The 17,962-nt window shown below is 46.0% G+C and overlaps 1 protein-coding gene across 1 annotated transcript in view; it reads right to left on the reverse strand.

Annotated features, from left to right (window-relative positions):
• The window catches only part of LPCAT1 (lysophosphatidylcholine acyltransferase 1), a 124,596-nt gene that overhangs the window by 15,530 nt on the left and 91,104 nt on the right, over positions 1-17,962 (reverse strand). The window contains exon 10 of the mRNA XM_088476333.1: positions 2,886-3,011. Within this exon, the coding sequence (XP_088332459.1) occupies positions 2,886-3,011 (126 nt within the window). The remainder of the gene's footprint in view (positions 1-2,885; positions 3,012-17,962) is intronic.

Below are 17,962 nucleotides of genomic sequence, written 5' to 3' on the forward strand. Positions count from 1 at the left end.
GCGTGCGCCTGTGTCATAAGTAAAGGGCCGGCTGGCTTGACCGTTAAGGGTGCTGTAACCCCCGAAAGTACACTCCAGTCCAAACCAAAAAAAAAATTATTTTCTGTGTTTGTGAATTGTGTGCGCAGTAGCCGCACGTGCATCAACAAAGTAGTGCCAAGCGTGCGCCTGTGTCATAAGTAAAGGGCCGGCTAGCTTGACCGTTAAGGGTGCTGTAACCCCCGAAAGTACACTCCAGTCCAAACCAAAAAAAAATTATTTTCTGTGTTTGTGAATTGTGTGCGCAGTAGCCGCACGTGCATCAACAAAGTAGTGCCAAGCGTGCGCCTGTGTCATAAGTAAAGGGCCGGCTGGCTTGACCGTTAAAGGGTGCTGTAACCCCCGAAAGTACACTCCAGTCCAAACCAAAAAAAAAATTATTTTCTGTGTTTGTGAATTGTGTGCGCAGTAGCCGCACGTGCATCAACAAAGTAGTGCCAAGCGTGCGCCTGTGTCATAAGTAAAGGGCCGGCTGGCTTGACCGTTAAAGGGTGCTGTAACCCCCAAAGTACACTCCAAACCAAAAAAATATATATTTTCTGTGTTTGTGACTTGTGTGCACTGTGGCTGCACGTGCATCAACAAAGGAGCAGCGCCAAGCGTGCGCCTGTGTCCCATAAGTAAAGAGCCGGCTGGCTCATTTCTTAAAGGGTGGTGTAACCCACAAAGTGCACTACTCTCCAGCAAAAATAAAAAAATATTTTCTGTGTTTGTGTGCGCTTTAGCCGCACGTATATATATCAATATAACATAAATGGAGGACCAAACTTTCTCCGATAAAAATAAAATAGGGAAAGATCAAGAACCACTTCCTCCTAGTGCTGTTGCTGCTGCTGCTGCTGGGAGTTGTTCATCATCCCAGAGAGGAAGTAGGAACATCACTACTTTTACTAAACAATTGACCCTCCAACAGTCCCTAGCGATGAGGATGAAGTACGACAGCAGTCATCCTGAAGCAAAACGTATAACTGAGGCCTTGACTGCTATGTTGGTGTTAGACGTGCGTCCGGTATCCGACATTAGTGCAGTGGGATTTAGACAATTGATGGAGGTAGTGTGTCCTCGGTTCCAAATCCCGTCTAGATTCCACCTGCATCCTCAAAGCAGCAGCGACAAGCGTGCGTCTGTCTGTTAAAGGGTGGTGACACCCTCAAAGTGTGCTACACAAACAATAAAAATATTCTTCTTCTTTTTTCTGTCTATGTGAATTGTGTGGGCTGTAGCCGCACCTGCATCCTTAAAGCAGCAGCGATAAGCGTGCGTCTGTCTGTTAAAGGGTGGTGACACCTCAAAGTGTTCTACACAAACAATTAAAATATTGTTCTTTTTTTTCGGTCTTTGTGAAATGTGTTGGCTGTAGCCGCACCTGCATCCTTAAAGCAGCAGCGACAAGCGTGCGTCTATCTGTTAAAGGGTGGTGTAACCCTCAAAGTGTGCTCCACAAACAATAAAAATATTCTTTTTTTTTTTCTGTCTTTGTGAATTGTGTGGGCTGTAGCCGCACTTGAATCCTCAAAGCAGCAGCGACAAGCGTGTGCGTCTGTCTGTTAAAGGATTACATCGGTGACAGCATCCAAGTAGGCATGTCAGACAGTCCGTACCTGTACTGGCAGGAAAAAGAAGCAATTTGGAGGTCCCTGTACAAACTGGCTCTATTTTACCTGAGTTGCCCCCCCTCCAGTGTGTACTCCGAAAGAGTGTTTAGTGCAGCCGGGAACCTTGTCAGCGAAAGGCGTAGGAGGTTGCTTCCACAAAATGTGGAGAAGATGATGTTCATAAAATGAATTATCAACTCTTCCAGGGAGACCAGCCTCCAGAACGTACAGAGGGACCTGTGGTTCCAGCAGGGACGAATTAATACTCTGTGAGGATGAGGATGTACACACTGAAGAGGGTGAGGAATCGGTGGATGAGGAGGATGAGGATGACATCTTGCCTCCGTAGAGCCAGTTTGTGCAGGGACAGATAAATTGCCAGCTTGTTTTGTGGGGGCCCAAACGAACCAATCATTTCAGCCACAGTTGTGTGGCAGACCCTGGCGCTGAAATGATTGGTTTGTTAAAGTGTGCATGTCCTGTTTATACAACATAAGGGTGGGTGGGAGGGCCCAAGGACAATTCCATCTTGCACCTCTTTTTTTTCTTTGCATTATGTACAGTTTGAGGCCTAGTTTTTCAATGCCATCCTGTCTGCCACTGCAGTGTCACGCCTAGATGGGTCACGTGTTTGTGCCGCCCACTCGTGTCGCTTAGCATAGTCATCCAGCTACCTCGGTGCAACCTTTTGGACATAAAAACACTATTGTGAGGTGTGAGGTATTCAGAATAGACTGGAAATGAGTGGAAATTAAGGTTATTGAGGTTAATAATAGCATAGGAGCAGAAAAACCTACAAATTCTGTGATTTTAGCTGTTTTTATGCTTTTTTTCAAAAAAATACAGATCCAAAACACAAAACCCAGAACCCAAAACACGGAAGGGTGGTTTTGGCAAAATCAATCCAGATCCAAAACACGAAGAAAGATCCAGATCCAAAACCAAAACACAAAACACGAAAAGTGGCCGGTGCACACCCCTAATATATATATATATATATATATATATATATATATATATATATATTTTTTTTTTTTTTTATATATATATATATAGATAGATAGATAGATAGATAGATATAGGAGGGCACTGGATGCAGTTTTACAATACCCAGAGAAGGAGAGCCAGACATAAGCACATGTATGTATATATATTTATACACACACACACACACACACACACACAATACTACACATATATACACACACACACATGCGGCTGCAGACACTGGGGTGACAATATTTTACTTACCCCAAACTTCTGACAAGTCTTGCAAACTCCAAGAGGGATGTATCTGAGGGGAGGCGGAGCTGTCCCTCAGCCAATGCCAATTGGCAGTCTTCAAACGTGTAGTCTGTGACAGACACATCCAAGGCTCTTTAAGAGGAAAATTCCATTAAAAGATTAATCAACTGCATGAACCAAACAATAGAATTTTATTGTTTGTGGAAATAGTATTTGCATATGATAACTTGCAACTTCATTCAGAAATATGGCTCATCAACTATTGTATAAAACTATTCTATTTTTAAAGTGGAATAAAATAGGCTAGCTTTTTTAATAATGCATAACTAGTTCTATCCACACACAAATGATAATTATATATTATACACAAAATATATATCCATTTGGGAAAATTTATTCACTGAACTGTATTGGGTGTTATTTTATTTGTATTTTTAATGACACAATAACCAATGTATTTATTTGCTTCAAAATATTGCAATGTACAGGATGAGTTTGCTAGTCTGAGTGCCACCTGTAGATTACAGTGCATAGTACATGCAATACACAGAATAAAGTGACATGTATATTCTGCATGAGAACACCCTACCATAAATTCGATGGATATCAGAAGTCACAAATGCATTATGTAAACACATAAAAGCAAGATTGTAGCAGTGAAGGTTATTAAATACAGGTAATAGAATTTCATGGCAACTTGTAACATAAAAAATAATTTACAGAATGGGCTGAATTATTCCTTGTAATACACAGGTTTTTCCAAAGAACACTAAAGTGATATCACATACTCACGCTTGTAAGGATATTATTTACACTTGACATTCCTTGTGTATTATTCTGAACTAATCATTTTCAAAAATTTCTACTTTTTTTTTTATTTACTGACAAAAGGCATCAGTCAGTTGTTGAACTACCACAAATATAGGGGCTGCCACTGATTCACAGAACTTGTGCCAGCCAAAGCGCATGCCCACATCTCGAACATGAAATGTTTCTCCCGCCACCTGTATTTTATGTATCTCTAAAAATAGACTACATAAATGCAACATAAGGAAGACAGAAATTGTAGATCCAGCCTCTACCCTCCATAGATCAGAATCCCACTAAATACCTAATGGGGGGTATCCACTTAACGATTTAGCCAAGCGATTGCATGATAACGACATCGTTATCGTGCAATCGCTTGCAAATCGCGCATGCATCGGGCATATTTTGGTCAGAAACGACCAGCGATGCGCATGCCCGCTGGTCGCTTCTGACATCCGACATTGCCCGTACATGCAGGTCAACCTGACGATCTCGTCAGTTTCAGCATGTGCGGGGATGAGGGATGTGCCGGGACTGAACGAGTGGACGTTCAGTCTAGGCACATCACTAGCTATACAAACGACAGCACAATTGCAATTTCGTAATCGTGCTGTTGTTTGTATATCGTCAAGTGGATACCCCCCTTAAGCATTCGGAACCCTCAACGCTAATGGCCTGCACGAACTATGCGCTATTCAGAAACTGGTAGGAACCTATCTGCATAAAAGTCTACTGGCAGTCCTTGCCATTAGACATGGTGATGTCACCTTTATTTGATTGATTTTCTAAAAGAAATATATAATCATTACCACCAGTGTATCTTGTCTTTTGTCTCATCCTACCCTACAATGACTGATACTGTCTGACTGACCATATAATGGGTACAGGATCATAGAGAGCTGTTGTGTCTTCCCCTGCAACTCACCATCGCCTTTTTCTACACACTATAACGAGTTGCCCTATCCTCCACCTATACTTGTCCCTGTCCATGGTTATACTGCAATGTCTCTACTCATGCCATGTACTCATGTGATGGTCACTGTTGTGCGTTGTGTTTATGCTGTTTACATGTTTAAGTTTTGAGGTTCATCCCATGTGCAGGGCTGCGTAAATGGGATGCGTTGCACTGTACATGAAGCAACTAACAAGTGAAAGATAAAAAATGACATATTTGGGGGCGGCAGTTATGAAAATTTCCAACATCATCAGTTACTATGGATAACACCATTTACCTGTAGAACAAATTACGATGTCCCTCAAAATTATTTTAGAATACAGTTTACTAAACAAACCCAAAATTGGCCAGTTGAGCATCTACTATAGTAAAACCTCTGCTAAGCAGTAAATGAATTGCAGGAGTGAAGGAGTGATTGAGTCACATTACATCCTGGCACAAGTGGAAGGTAAAGTCTGTGTACACATTATTTATTCAGTCTAGCTATAGTGATTACATCCAGCTCACTCATTGTAATGTTATCAACTGCACTTCAGCATGTAAGTCAGTAAAACAACACAACACAAAGTTGGAAGAGTATTATAATCAGAAAGAAACAGTTGTGGTCAGAGCCTCTGTTCTGATATGTACTTTAATAGCTACAATATTTATTTTATTGCAGGTTGTATCATAGTTAAGCTCACACAGTACTAATACTTATTAACAGGGTGCCAATGCAAGAGTTTTGTTTGCTCTGCTTAGAAGTGCCACCTTTTCAGTAGGGCTGCCAAGTTTTTGAAATGACAAACCAGGATACCTACATGACCCAAAGTTTTACCAAGCTATAAATATGAGATATGGTAAGAATTTACCCTTGTTATCTATATTTCTACGAAGTCCATAGGGTTCCACAGGATACCTTGGGGTATAGGCAATGACGGCAGACATCGGGCACCTCAGAGTTAATTTTTCAGCCTCCCAGGGTGCACTGGGGTCCCTCTCCTATACCCCGCCCCCGAGCCAAGGCAAATCAGTTACGCAACAAGCCATAGGCCGGAGGAGGAGAAGAAAGAGAGAGAGAGGAAAGTCTGGAACACACAAGAATCACATTCTCACCAGAAGGAGACGGAAACACCAGTGACCAGAACAAAGCCCATCTGCAGTACAGGTGCAACATGGCGGGAGTCCTGTGGAACCCTATGGACTTCGTAGAAATAGAGATAACAATGGTAAGTCCTTACCATATCTCATATTTTCTACTTCAGGGTCCATAGGATACATTGGGGATGTCCCAAAGCAGTATCCTTTAAGGGTGGGGATGCTCCTGTGCTGAAAGGAGAATCCCCCACCCGAAGGAAGCATCCTGAGAGGCGAAGGTATCAAATGCATAATACCTGACTAAGGTATAGACAAAAGACCATGTGGCTGCCTTGCAAAGCTGAACAGCAGAGGGACCACAACGAGCTGGCCACGAAGGATCCACAGACAGAGTAGAATGAGCTTTAACAGAAGATGGTACAGGAAGGCCCTAATGAATGTAAGCCTCAGAAATCGCCATGCAAATCCACTCTGCCAAAGTCTGCTTAGTGGCATGCCAACCCTTCTTACGGAATGAAAGAGGACACAGAGTCAGACTTCTGAAATTAATTAGTACGGTCAACATTAATCTTTAGAGCACGTACCACATCCAAGGAGGCCACACCAGCTGAGAGGTCTGGGGAATTAAAGGCCGGTACTATAATTTCCTCATTAATGTGGAAACTAGATACCACCTTAGGTAGGAAACCAGGGCGAGTGCGAAACACTGCTCTATCCCTATGAAAATTCAGAAAGGGAGGGCGACGTGAAAGAGCCCCCGCATCTGACACCCTTCTGGCCGAAGCAATGGCCAGAAGAAACACAGTCTGAGCTGTAAGCTGTTTTAAATCCACTGAGTCCAGTGGTTCAAACGACGGTCCTTGGAGAGCCCTCAGGACCACAGCCAAATAGGCTAAATACGAAGTACACCTTGCATAAAGGTGCGGACATCAGGAAGGGTAGCAATCCTACGCTGAAACCACACTGATAGGGCAGAAACCTGCCCCTTCAGGGAAGCAAGGCGAAGACCGTGATCTAAGCCCGCCTGTAGGAAAGCCAAAACCCTGGATATCCTAAACACCTGAGGATAATCGCCTCTAGGTCGACACCATTCAAAGAAAGTTTGCCACACTCTGTGGTAAATTCTTGCAGAAGCAGGCTTCCGAGCTCTGAGCATGGTGTTAACTACAGAGCCGGAAAAACCCCTGGACCTCAAAAGAGCTGTCTCAACCACGTCGTCAAAGGCAGACAACCCAGGTGTGGGTAATGGCAAGGACCTTGAGACAATAGGTCCAGACGTTGAGGCAACATCATCGGAGTGTCTATGGAGAGACTCCAAAGATCTGAGTACCAGTGACCGTTGGGCCACGCTGGAGCTATCAACAGGAGCGTGTCTCCTTCTTGTTTGAACTTCTGAAGTACTCAAGGAAGAAGGGAGAATGGAGGGAAGAGGTACGCGAACTGGAGGGTCCACCGGACCAACAGAGCGTCTACCAGAAGAGTCTGCTTGTCACTTGTTCTTGACTCGTACATAGACAGCTTGTTGTCTTGTCAGGAGGTCATGAGGTTTATCTCTGGAAGGCCCCACTTGTGCATCAGGAATTAAAACACCTCCTGGTGAAGCAACCATTCCCCTGGATGCAAGTCCTGATGGCTGAGGACTCCTGGTATGAACACTGCCGAGACAGCTGGGAGATTGCCTTCCGCCCAAGTCAGAATGCGGAACACCTGTGTCAGGGCCGCCTGACTTCTTGTTCCTTCTTGGCGGTTTATGTAAGCCACTGTGGTGGCGTAGTCTGACTGGACCTGCACGGGTTTTTCGTGAAGAACTAGTCTAGCTTGCTGAAGAGTTCTGACTACCACTCAAAGTACCAATATGTTGATTGGAAGAGCAGATTCTGCTGAGGGCCACCTTCCCTAAAGAAGTGTGGACCTGTCACAGCCCCCCAACCTTGGAGACTGGCGTCCGTCGTCAGGAGGACTCAGTCTGAAATCCAAAAGGGGTGTCCCTTGTTGAGGTGGGCCATCTGTAGCCACCAGGCCAGAGACAGCTGTACCTGTGGAGAAAGTACCATTATCAGTGTCTTTATCCGATGGGGCAACTCATTCCATCTGGAGAAGATCAACTTCTGCAGATGTCTGGAGTGAAAACTGGGCATACTCTACCATGGTGAACTTCGACACCATGGACCCCAGTAACCTCATTGCCGAGTGAAGGGACACTCGGCAACTTTGAAGACAAATATAGATTTTTGCCTGTAAAGCAGAGATCTTTTCCTCTGTTACAAAGATTCTTCATTGTCTGTGAGGAACTACTTCCACTTTATTAGCCAGTCAGGAGTCTGCAACACAGATATTGTCCGTTGCAGAAGGCCCTGAAGTACCCCCAAAGACCCTGCTAATAGCAGAATGTGGTCTAGATAGGGTAACAGGCGGACCCCCTGCATCCGCAGGTGGGCTGCCATAACTGCCACGACCTTGGTAAACACCATAAGTTCTGTGGGAAGGCCAAAGGGCAGTACCTGAAACTGGAAAGTTAATTGACCACTGCGAACCTGAGGGACAGCTCGTGAGCTAAAGCAACTGGGACATGAAGGTAGGCATCCTGAATGTCCAAGGACACTATAAAATCCCCAGGCTCCATAGTAAATATGATGAAACGCAGGGTCTCCATCCTGAACCAAGGGACCCTCAAAGACTTGTTGAGGGACTTGAGGTTAAGAATAGGCCGGTAGGACCCATAGGGTGTCAGAACCAGAAAGGGGTCGGGTGTAAAACCCTGTTCCTCTCAGAGGCAACAAAACAGACACTATAACCCCCTCTGGGAACATAGAGTGCCCTACTTTCTGGAATTCCAGGGCCTTGTCTTGAACTGACTGAAGGCCTGTGGTGAAAAACCAGCTGGGAGGCCTTCTGCGGAGGGAGAGGGCGTACCCGTGAGAGACCACTTCTCCTACCCAAGTGTCTGTAGTAGTCTGATACCAGCACTGGGTGAACTGAAGAAGTCGGCCTCCCACACTGGGGTCCCCCAGGAGGAGGCCTGTCCCATCAGGACTGTTCTATGGATTTAACCTGGGCCCAACAGGGCCAAAAGGACAAAGTCCCAGACCCTGAAGGAACTTGGGCCAATGGTAGACACGTGGATTTAGCTGCTGCCTAAGTTTTCCCAATTTTTTTCCAGATCAGGGCCAAAGAGAACCTTACCATTACAGGGTAAGCATTCCAACACTTTCTTGGAGTCTGCATCAGCTCTCCATGAGCACCACCACAGGGAGCGGCGTCACTGCTGCCGAGGAAATTCTAGGAGTGAGGAGACCTATAACTAAGGCTGCCTCATTAACATATATGGATCCAAGGCATCTGCCCCCTATTCCATTCTCTGGCTACCCAGCTTAGTCATAGCTGATCTGGAAGCCTCCCCCTGTAAGGGAGTATATGGACTTCCAACAAAGTACCACTTTGCGATATGTAGCATTCGAGAGAACATAGGCAAGGTTGCAGAACTCACTAGGCATGTAATGAACTACAGGAATGGATAACCTGCAGTTAACATTCCTGTGATATCACTGACAAAGGGAATTCTGCAGAATACCCTTTACACATAAAAGTTTTGCGCCCGCGAAACCTCGCTTTTGTGAAAAGGTCTCGCTTTGGCGAAAAAGTATCACGCAGGCGAATCCCAGATCACCTACATAGCGTGGCATACATGCGAAATTTCAACGCCGAAGCGAAGAGTAGGTGAAAGGGCGCAATATGCTGATTCCGCCTAAAGCGTACCCCATGTTGGCTTAAGGGAAATCTCTGCAACATGGACTGGAGGTAGTAGTCAGTCTCTGTACAAGGTAGAGAGAGAGACACTACTGTGACCACTGCGTGAACTACCAAGGAGGGAGAATTAGCAGTTTCTCCCCACATACCTGCATTGTAATTAACAGGTAGAGTGGAGCAGCAGGGTGTAGGTCATACCTGCAGGCACAACCGCATGGTAATAGCACACAGCATGCACTGGGTATAATGCGACCACATAGCATATACATACATATATACTCATTACAGTAGAAAAGCAAAACACTAGTCCTGTCTGTTGCTTGTCAAGCCGCAGGAACTGACTGCATAAATATGGCAGAGTGCAATACCAAGTCTCACAAATACATATACTATATAAATGTGAGAAACCCTCAGTGTTCACATCACCCTCCGCTAACACTACTGATCATGTGGTACGTTTTAGCTGAGGAGAATAATCACGTTCACTCTCAGACATGATGAGTGTAAACGATGTGTATGTGACGCACCACACAGAACAAACACTTTTCATTTTAACTGTGAGGCAATAAGCACCCCTGCAGCACCGCACTGCAAGGGAGAGAAAAACCGGGATAGTAAAATGGCTGACAGTCAGCAGTGAAAGTACAGTCAGACAGCGCTAGCATATAGAATCACATACAATGCAGAAGTAAATCACCTGCACTACAAGCACTATGATCAACTACGCAGACACAGAGCCTGGTAGGAAACAGTGCTGCATACACTGACCTCAGCGGAGGAGAGGTATGTGGGGGACCCGGACCGCGATGCCCCCTGTATCAGAATCCAGCAGCGTTCACCACTTTTATAAAATGGCCGCCGAGGAGCTGATAGGAGACAGGCCCGAGGGAGGAACGCTGCCACAGCCCGCCAGACCGATGTGGAAAGGCACTGTGCAGCGGGGGAGGCGCTGCCTGTGAGACAGGGAAAGCACACACACCTGGCATGCTATTAACCCCTGGGACGCTGGAGCATTTTCCATACTGCCGCAGCCCGCTGTCCCTGGTGGTCTAGTGGAAGTGGAGGATCAGTACCTTGCTCCATGCGCAGCCTGTCCCCAGGGAGCCCCCTGCCTATGGACAAATAAGACTGTGAATCGGTGGTAACCCACCACGGGTTCCCATCGCTTACCTGAATCCCCGTGAATCCGGCCACAGTCTGGAATACCGGGGTCCCCGCTAGCTGAGACCCTGTTACCCGCCAGCATCCCCAGATCAGTACCGGCGTTCTGGCCTGGCGAGGTGAAGGAGCGGCAGCATGGACCTCTAATCAGCTTCTCCATGCTGCCCGCTCATATCATCATAGCAAAAGCTGCTGGAAGAAAACTTCAGGGGCTGTCCAACAGCCCCCCTCTGAAGAGAGCATCCGACTCCGAGCCGGGCACCTACGAAACTGATTTGCCTTGGCTCTGGGGTGGGGCATAGGAGAGTGACCTCAGTGCATCCTGGGAGGCTGAAAAATGTACTCTGAGGTGCCTGATGTCTGCTGCCATCGCCTATGCCCCAAGGTATCCTGTGGATACCTTATGGACCCTGAAGTAGAAAATACAATTCATACTCCTTTTAATTTGGATGCATCAGGAGTCAGAACTTGGGGGGCACTGACAGTGAACTTATCACTGGGAAACCAGGACCCACAGGACATTTACCTGTAAGCAACAAACATATACACCAGTTGTGTCTATTCCCAAAAAAGCTTACATTTTCAGATTCATATATTAAATATTTATTTTATTTTGGCAAATGACATCAAATGTTTGAAATATAACAGTTACATTTCTGATTACACTACTATACCATTCTATTAATAAGTAATAAGAGGGAAATGATAGCCATTAAATCACCATGCCAACTTTGAAATGTTGGATGAATAGTAGCATCTTTAGCCAACTGATGCCATAGCAATACATTAAAATCAAAGCATGAAGTACTTCATAACTGCAAATCCACTTATATTTTTTTATTATCTTTTCTCTATAAGTACATATAACAGCCTAATGTAACCAAACAGTTGCTTTATAATATTTTTGATATGAAGGACTCAAATAAAGGTGCATACATACGGTCAGATGTGTCAGATGAACGTTTGAACGATTTGAACTACGAATGAGTTTTGACTGCATTAAAATGAATGGAATCGTCGAAATCTGACTGCAAACACACCAAATGTCAGATATCATTATCTGACAAGCGGGAACGCGCATCGTTCATCGTTCATCTGACAAACATGTCAGATATGTCAGATTTTCCTTCAGATATGAATGATTGAATGATTTTTAAAATCGTTATCGTTCAGATCTGAAGAAAAATCTGACCGTGTGTATGCACCATTACTGTATTGTATGATTTCTCTGAATCCAGGGAGAGGTGCATAGAAGATGACACTCTCTTAACTGCATAATTAATATGTTTAAGGATCTTCTGGTGCCATATGGGGATTGTATACTATCAACAAACTTGACCATTTGTTATTAGGAGAGGAGGCATGGATAGTGACCTAGTAGCAATCCCCTTAAATTTTAAGATCTGTATTAAGGGCCTGATTCAGAGATGGACGGAATTGCGGAGCTAAACACAAGCGGCTGTGCAATTTCATCCATCTAAAATACAAAGACAGCAGGATGTGCCTGTAGGAAACAAGACACCTCCTTGCTGCATCTGCGATCCCAGTTCTGCAACAGAGGTTGCAGCCTGGGATCACCATCGCAACCATTGGTCGCCATGGTTGCCCCTTTGGCCAGGCCAGGTAGCTGAAGCTTATCGCAGCCTGGCTGGGTCCTGGCAGCTTTCTAGGCCTGGAAATCTGCTTTCACCGATGCAGACCCTGGCTTCGTCCCTCACGGAAAATAGAGACCACACGTCCCCATTTACAGGAACGCTGCCCAGGAATGCTCCCACTCCGCCTCCCAAACGCTGCAGCCTGTCAATCAGGCTGCGGCTGGGAGGCACTTCGAGCAGACTCGCAAACGGAGGGCTGCACATACGCAGTCTTCTAACAATCGGAGATGTGCGCTAATCATCAGGTTAGTGTACATCTCTGTATCAGGCCCTGAGCATGGAGATCAATCTAAATTTGTAATGCCTCTCTAAAGATTTTCTTGATTTAGGAAGAGTTACAACTGTAACGTTAAACATTTTATTGGGATTTGGGATTTTAGAATACAGTGTTAAATAGTTAAGGTAAGAAGTTACGCTGGGTATACAATATATCTTTATCGAACACATCGTATAGCGTGCATGTCCAATATTTAGTTAACAATGGTTCTGCTGTGCTGCACATCCAATGGGACGATGCAATGAACGACGCAGTGCTGTCACATGCAGCATGTAACAACGCATTGTGCCGCCGTACACCAGATTCTGCACTGTGTATAGCGTGCACAATATATAGTTACATCGCTGGGTACACATATATAGTGTATACCTAGTTTTGGATGTAACTTCGTTAAAAGAATATTAAAAAAAAAAAAAAACACACACACACACGTGACAGGTACTGTAAGCAATTTGAGAGCTTTAATAATAATGTCCAGGGCAGATGAAATAATCAAAGCAGCATATTATGCTTTTTAAATTGCATTGTAACGGATTAGCCTTGTACCCTTTCATGATTATTTTGCCCAAAAATATACAGCTGTCTTCAAACACCTATCACATTTGCGCCAAATGGCGCAAGATACCATACGCTATTCCCATTCTGCGTACTTTTTCCTCAATTTTGCAATCTGGGGATTCTGAAGGTTGCTTCAGAATCCCCAGAGCTGGACTGTAACACCATAGTGTGATAAAGTCAGAAGGCCATGAGGGTCACCTCAGGGGGGCTCCCCTGCTCACCAGGAGATGAAACCACTCTTGGGAAAGAGACTAGTCCCCGGGATGCACGTCGTGACGGTTGAGGACTCCCACTTCCCAATGGAGAGCTCCTCAAATGAATGCTGCCGAGATGGTCGGGAGGAAACCCTCGGACTATGTCCAAAAGTGTGACATACCTGTCATTGTCACCCAACGAACAGTATTGCTAAAAAGGAAGCCACTGTCCTGACCCTGTTGGACTGAACCTTTTCAGGTTCACCGGGAAACAAGAGTTATGCCAGAGTAAGTTAATTGACAGGGTGGAATCGACAGACGTCCAACTGCACTGAAATGGATGCGAACCAGACACTGTCCACCCGGACAGGGACCGGCTTGCCTCCAGGGAGAGCATCATCGTTTGAACAGTGATCCGACAGAAAAAACTCGTTCCATCTGGAGATGAGCCAATTATGGAAAGGCCTGGAATGGAACTGACCCCATTCCACCCTCCAAAGGCAGACACTGAATATTTGACCATGCATCCCTGAGTGTAAAGACATATGTTGACTGCGTAGACAACCACGTACTCCTAATGGAAGAGTGGAGATTCCGTTTTACGCCAGAAGAATTCTCAGATTCTGAGAATCCAGCCGGGCTCCTAGATGAAGAATACCCAGAGAGGGATGCAGGGAGGACTTTTTCCCCGTTGATTAAACGTCTGCACCCTGAAGAAGCCACGGTCATACTGACCTGGCTGTAAAGTACCCCGGTGATCGCGCTAAGAGGAGGAGGCCATCCAGGTACAGGAGCATTGGGATATACTGAACAGGAGAACTGTCAGAAAATCCAAAACGTTGACGACAGTCCCAACAGGCAGAGCCCGAAAAATTGTAAGTGTTGCTGTGATACAGCAAACCTCAGCCCATGCTGATGAAAGGTCTCTGTAAGTACCCGTAGGCACGTGTCCCTTATATCCAGTGATACCATAAAGTCTCCAGGTTCCAAACATCGTATGATGGAGCATAGGGATTTCCTCCTGAGCCCAGGTAGCTTTAGGAACTGGTTCAGGGAATTGAGACAGAATAGGCCAAAGAGGACCATTCAGCCACCGCACCAGAAAGAAAGCAGAACAACCAGTCCCTCGCTGAGATAGTGGGGGTGGCCTAATTAGCTCCGCTTACCGCAACAACTGCATAGCTTTCTGGATTTGTAAGGCCCTGTTCGGGTCTGAATAAGGGCCCGCGTACCATCACATGTAAAGAGGCCATCTGAGCAAAGAGAGGGCGTACCCTCCTACCCACTTAGCCGTGGCAACTTGACACTAGTACCGGGCGAACTGAGAAAATCGGTATCTCCCAGTTGTAGGCCTGTCCAGTCAGGCTGAAGATATATCCGTAGGTTCAGAAGCAGGATCGGCTGGCAGTCCAGGCCTGCTCGGTACTGGATATGTCGGCCCTTGTACAGGCCAACAGTCTACGAAGAAACAGACCTTTAGGCTGACCCAGAGGACAAAAAGACTTAACAGACTTAGTCTGAGGCCTTGTAGTGGGCATAGCTGAAGGCGGTAAACTTGTCGTTAGTAATACTGCCAATGTTACTACAATCTTGTCAAGGTCAGGACCAAACAAGATCTACCCTATAGATGGTATCTGCACCTCTGCATTCCCAGAGCGCAGCCATAGGGTATTAAGGAGGATACAGTCGCAGCCGGAACTCTGAAAGTTAGGAGACTGGTATCCAATATAGGCATTTCCACCTATGACAACTGCATATAGTACGTGAGCGACCAAATACATTTGAACCCCAGACGTGTTGGAGGGGAAAAAACGTTACAAATGCATCAGCCCAGTATGCAATAGTATTAACCAACCATGCTATAGCCATGGTAGGATTGGTAACAACCCCTGAAAGCGAGTATACTGATTTCAGGCAGAGATACCACCTACGGATCCGAAGAATCCGACCACGCAGGAATGGGAGGCGTAGTAACGTCTGTAATCAGACGAGTAACACACCCATCCACCCCAGGAGGGGGTCGTGATGACCCTCAGGGAATTTGGGACAGAAGGCCAAACGCTGTTGTAATACCTCGTATCTGGCAACAGCCAGAGTCCGCCATGCAATCCACCTGCTAGTCAGCATCAGGGAACCCGAAAGCATGTAAGACTGAGGGTGTATGATACTGGTGCAGGTCAACATTCACTCTAACCAGAATGGACCTGCTACCAGCCCTAAAACAGGGATAATAATACCTGAAATAGGCTTCCCACTGTGTAAGAGGTAAAGAGCCCAAAACAGTATCCAGTTCACGGCAGAGACAACTGGGAAGTAACCACAGGGCGTCAACCACGCCAATTTGCCTGCAATTAGAAAACGACATCCACCCAGGGTGGCTGTTGTGGTAATCCCTGCAAGGGGAATGACAGACTATTGTGGCACAAGGGGAAGCCTGTGTCACAGGGGGAGAGTGCAAGAAACTGCGAGATACCCTGAGATGAAAAGGGCAGTATGGTGAAGTAACCCCAAGGGAGGTACAACAATGGGGCCCGCCCGGCGATCCGCAATTGAGAGGATCCCGAGAAAACAAACCGCCCAAGGGGGTCGTGAAAGGGGCCGGCACCAGAAGACGCCACATACAGAACCCTTTATGAGTCAAATCCTCCGCACTAAAACCTGCAGCACATGACTTGTAGGATAGTAAAAATGGGTGCAGTATAACGCTCCATCTCCTGGTCAGACATATCTGACCAACCCTCTTGGCGGAAATATCAAGCAGCGCTATACTGGTCCTGACTGATGCCAAAAATTAGCTGCAGGGACCCATTTTCAGCGTATGCAACACACAGTTCCATCTAAAATATGGCAACGTGAGACACGCAACAGTATGTGACAAACCTCAAAAATATTAACAAGTATATAAATGTGAGGTCTCAGAACCACCCTAAGTACAGCTGTATTAGGGCAGATAAAGAAAAGGGATAGATATACACTGACAGGTTAGAGAATAAAGTACAGACAGTCAGCACTAGCATAAGTCACAAACAATGCAGATATATACATATATACAGAAACATGTCATATAATATACTGCACTATGTCACTGCATTCAACTTACCCAGATTCAGTGTCTGGGAAGGCTACAGCGCTGTGTACACTGACCTGATGGTAAAGGTACGCAGGGGGACTAGACTCACTGCCATCTCCGGAGCTCTGCTGCTGCACATAGAAAATGGCCGCCTGGAGACCTCAGAAGAAGCGTGGCCGGCGGAGGAAGCAGCTCAGCGACGCCAGACTATAATACGGAAAGGCGCGCTGAGCTGAGGGGAGGAGCCGCTGTAACAGGGAAGGCTTGCTCCCCTGGCCGGCTATTAACCCACGGGACGCCGGCTCCCTGCGCCGATCGTTAAGTCCCTGGTGGTCTAGTGGACACACGGGATATGGGGGGCCCACCGCCACTGCCGGCGCCTCCGGTCTGTCCCGAGACCGGGGGCACAGGACTGCATTTGAAATGCGCGGATCACCGCAACCGGTGATCCGCAACCTTACCTGCTCCCCGTGGATCCGGCAGCAGTCCTGGGCGCCCACAGAGTCCGGCTAGTACAGACTCTGGGGTCCCGCTGAGATCCCCAGATCTGTACTGGCGTCTCAGCGCCAGCGGGGTGACGGAGCGGCAGCTTAGACGTCCTATGGACAGTCCGATGCTGCTGCTCTGAAGAGTCCAAAGTCCATGAAAAAAACTTTGTCCCTAAAAAAAATAAAAAAAGCTTAGAGGCTGCTAATCAGCTCCCCCTGCGCTAACGGTGACCCGACTCAACTTAAACTGAGGTGCCTCTGGCTTGGGGGTGGGGTTATAGGGAGAGTGGAACCAGTGCATCCTGGGAGCTAAAAGCTTTAACTGCGTTGTACCCGGATTTGGTTCCCAACCTATACCCCAAGGTCAACCCTGTGGACCCCCTATGGACCCTGAAGTAGAAAAAATAGCTGCTTCTGGGTTTCAGTGTCCTCTCTAAGAAAATGATACTCACATATATCTATCCTCCCTGCATCTCTCAGCATCTATATTAGGTGTTGCAACTTCAAGTTTCATCTTTAAAAAAATGAGCTAATAATCTTTCCATCAACCAAAGGAAGCTACCTGGCATCTCTATTTCTGCTATAAAGAACAATAATAAGCCCAAATATTCAAATTAGATGTCCTCCGAAACCCAGCACTGTACTTCATTCCCCAGATTCAATCCACCTCCAAACCCATACACATGCATCTAAGGCAGATTTCCAGAACACACACGTATATCACTCAAGACAAACATGAATACTGCCCCCAAAACAATATTACTGTATGATAATCATACAGCCCCAACTAAGCATTTTTATTGCAATCTAGCTGGACCAATAAGCAATCTATAGCACATAACCTTTTATGTCAAAGTCCTGTTTTCCTATAGATTGTAAACTGGCATGAGAAACCAGTTTGTCTTTTCATTAATAATCTTCTATTATTGCATTTGCACAGTGCTGTGGAATATGTTGGCACACTATAATTTTTTATATTAAGTATGTCTGGGCTTGCATAGAGTATTATTAAGGGTGATAAACAGTTACCCTTCTCTGGGCTTTTAAGTAGTGGACGTTGGGTATTAAAGAGATAGCCAGGTACCATAGGATTT

The sequence above is a fragment of the Taudactylus pleione genome, unplaced genomic scaffold, assembly GCF_031769625.1.
Source record: "Taudactylus pleione unplaced genomic scaffold, aTauple2 ptg000186l, whole genome shotgun sequence".
Classification (NCBI taxonomy): domain Eukaryota; kingdom Metazoa; phylum Chordata; class Amphibia; order Anura; family Myobatrachidae; genus Taudactylus; species Taudactylus pleione.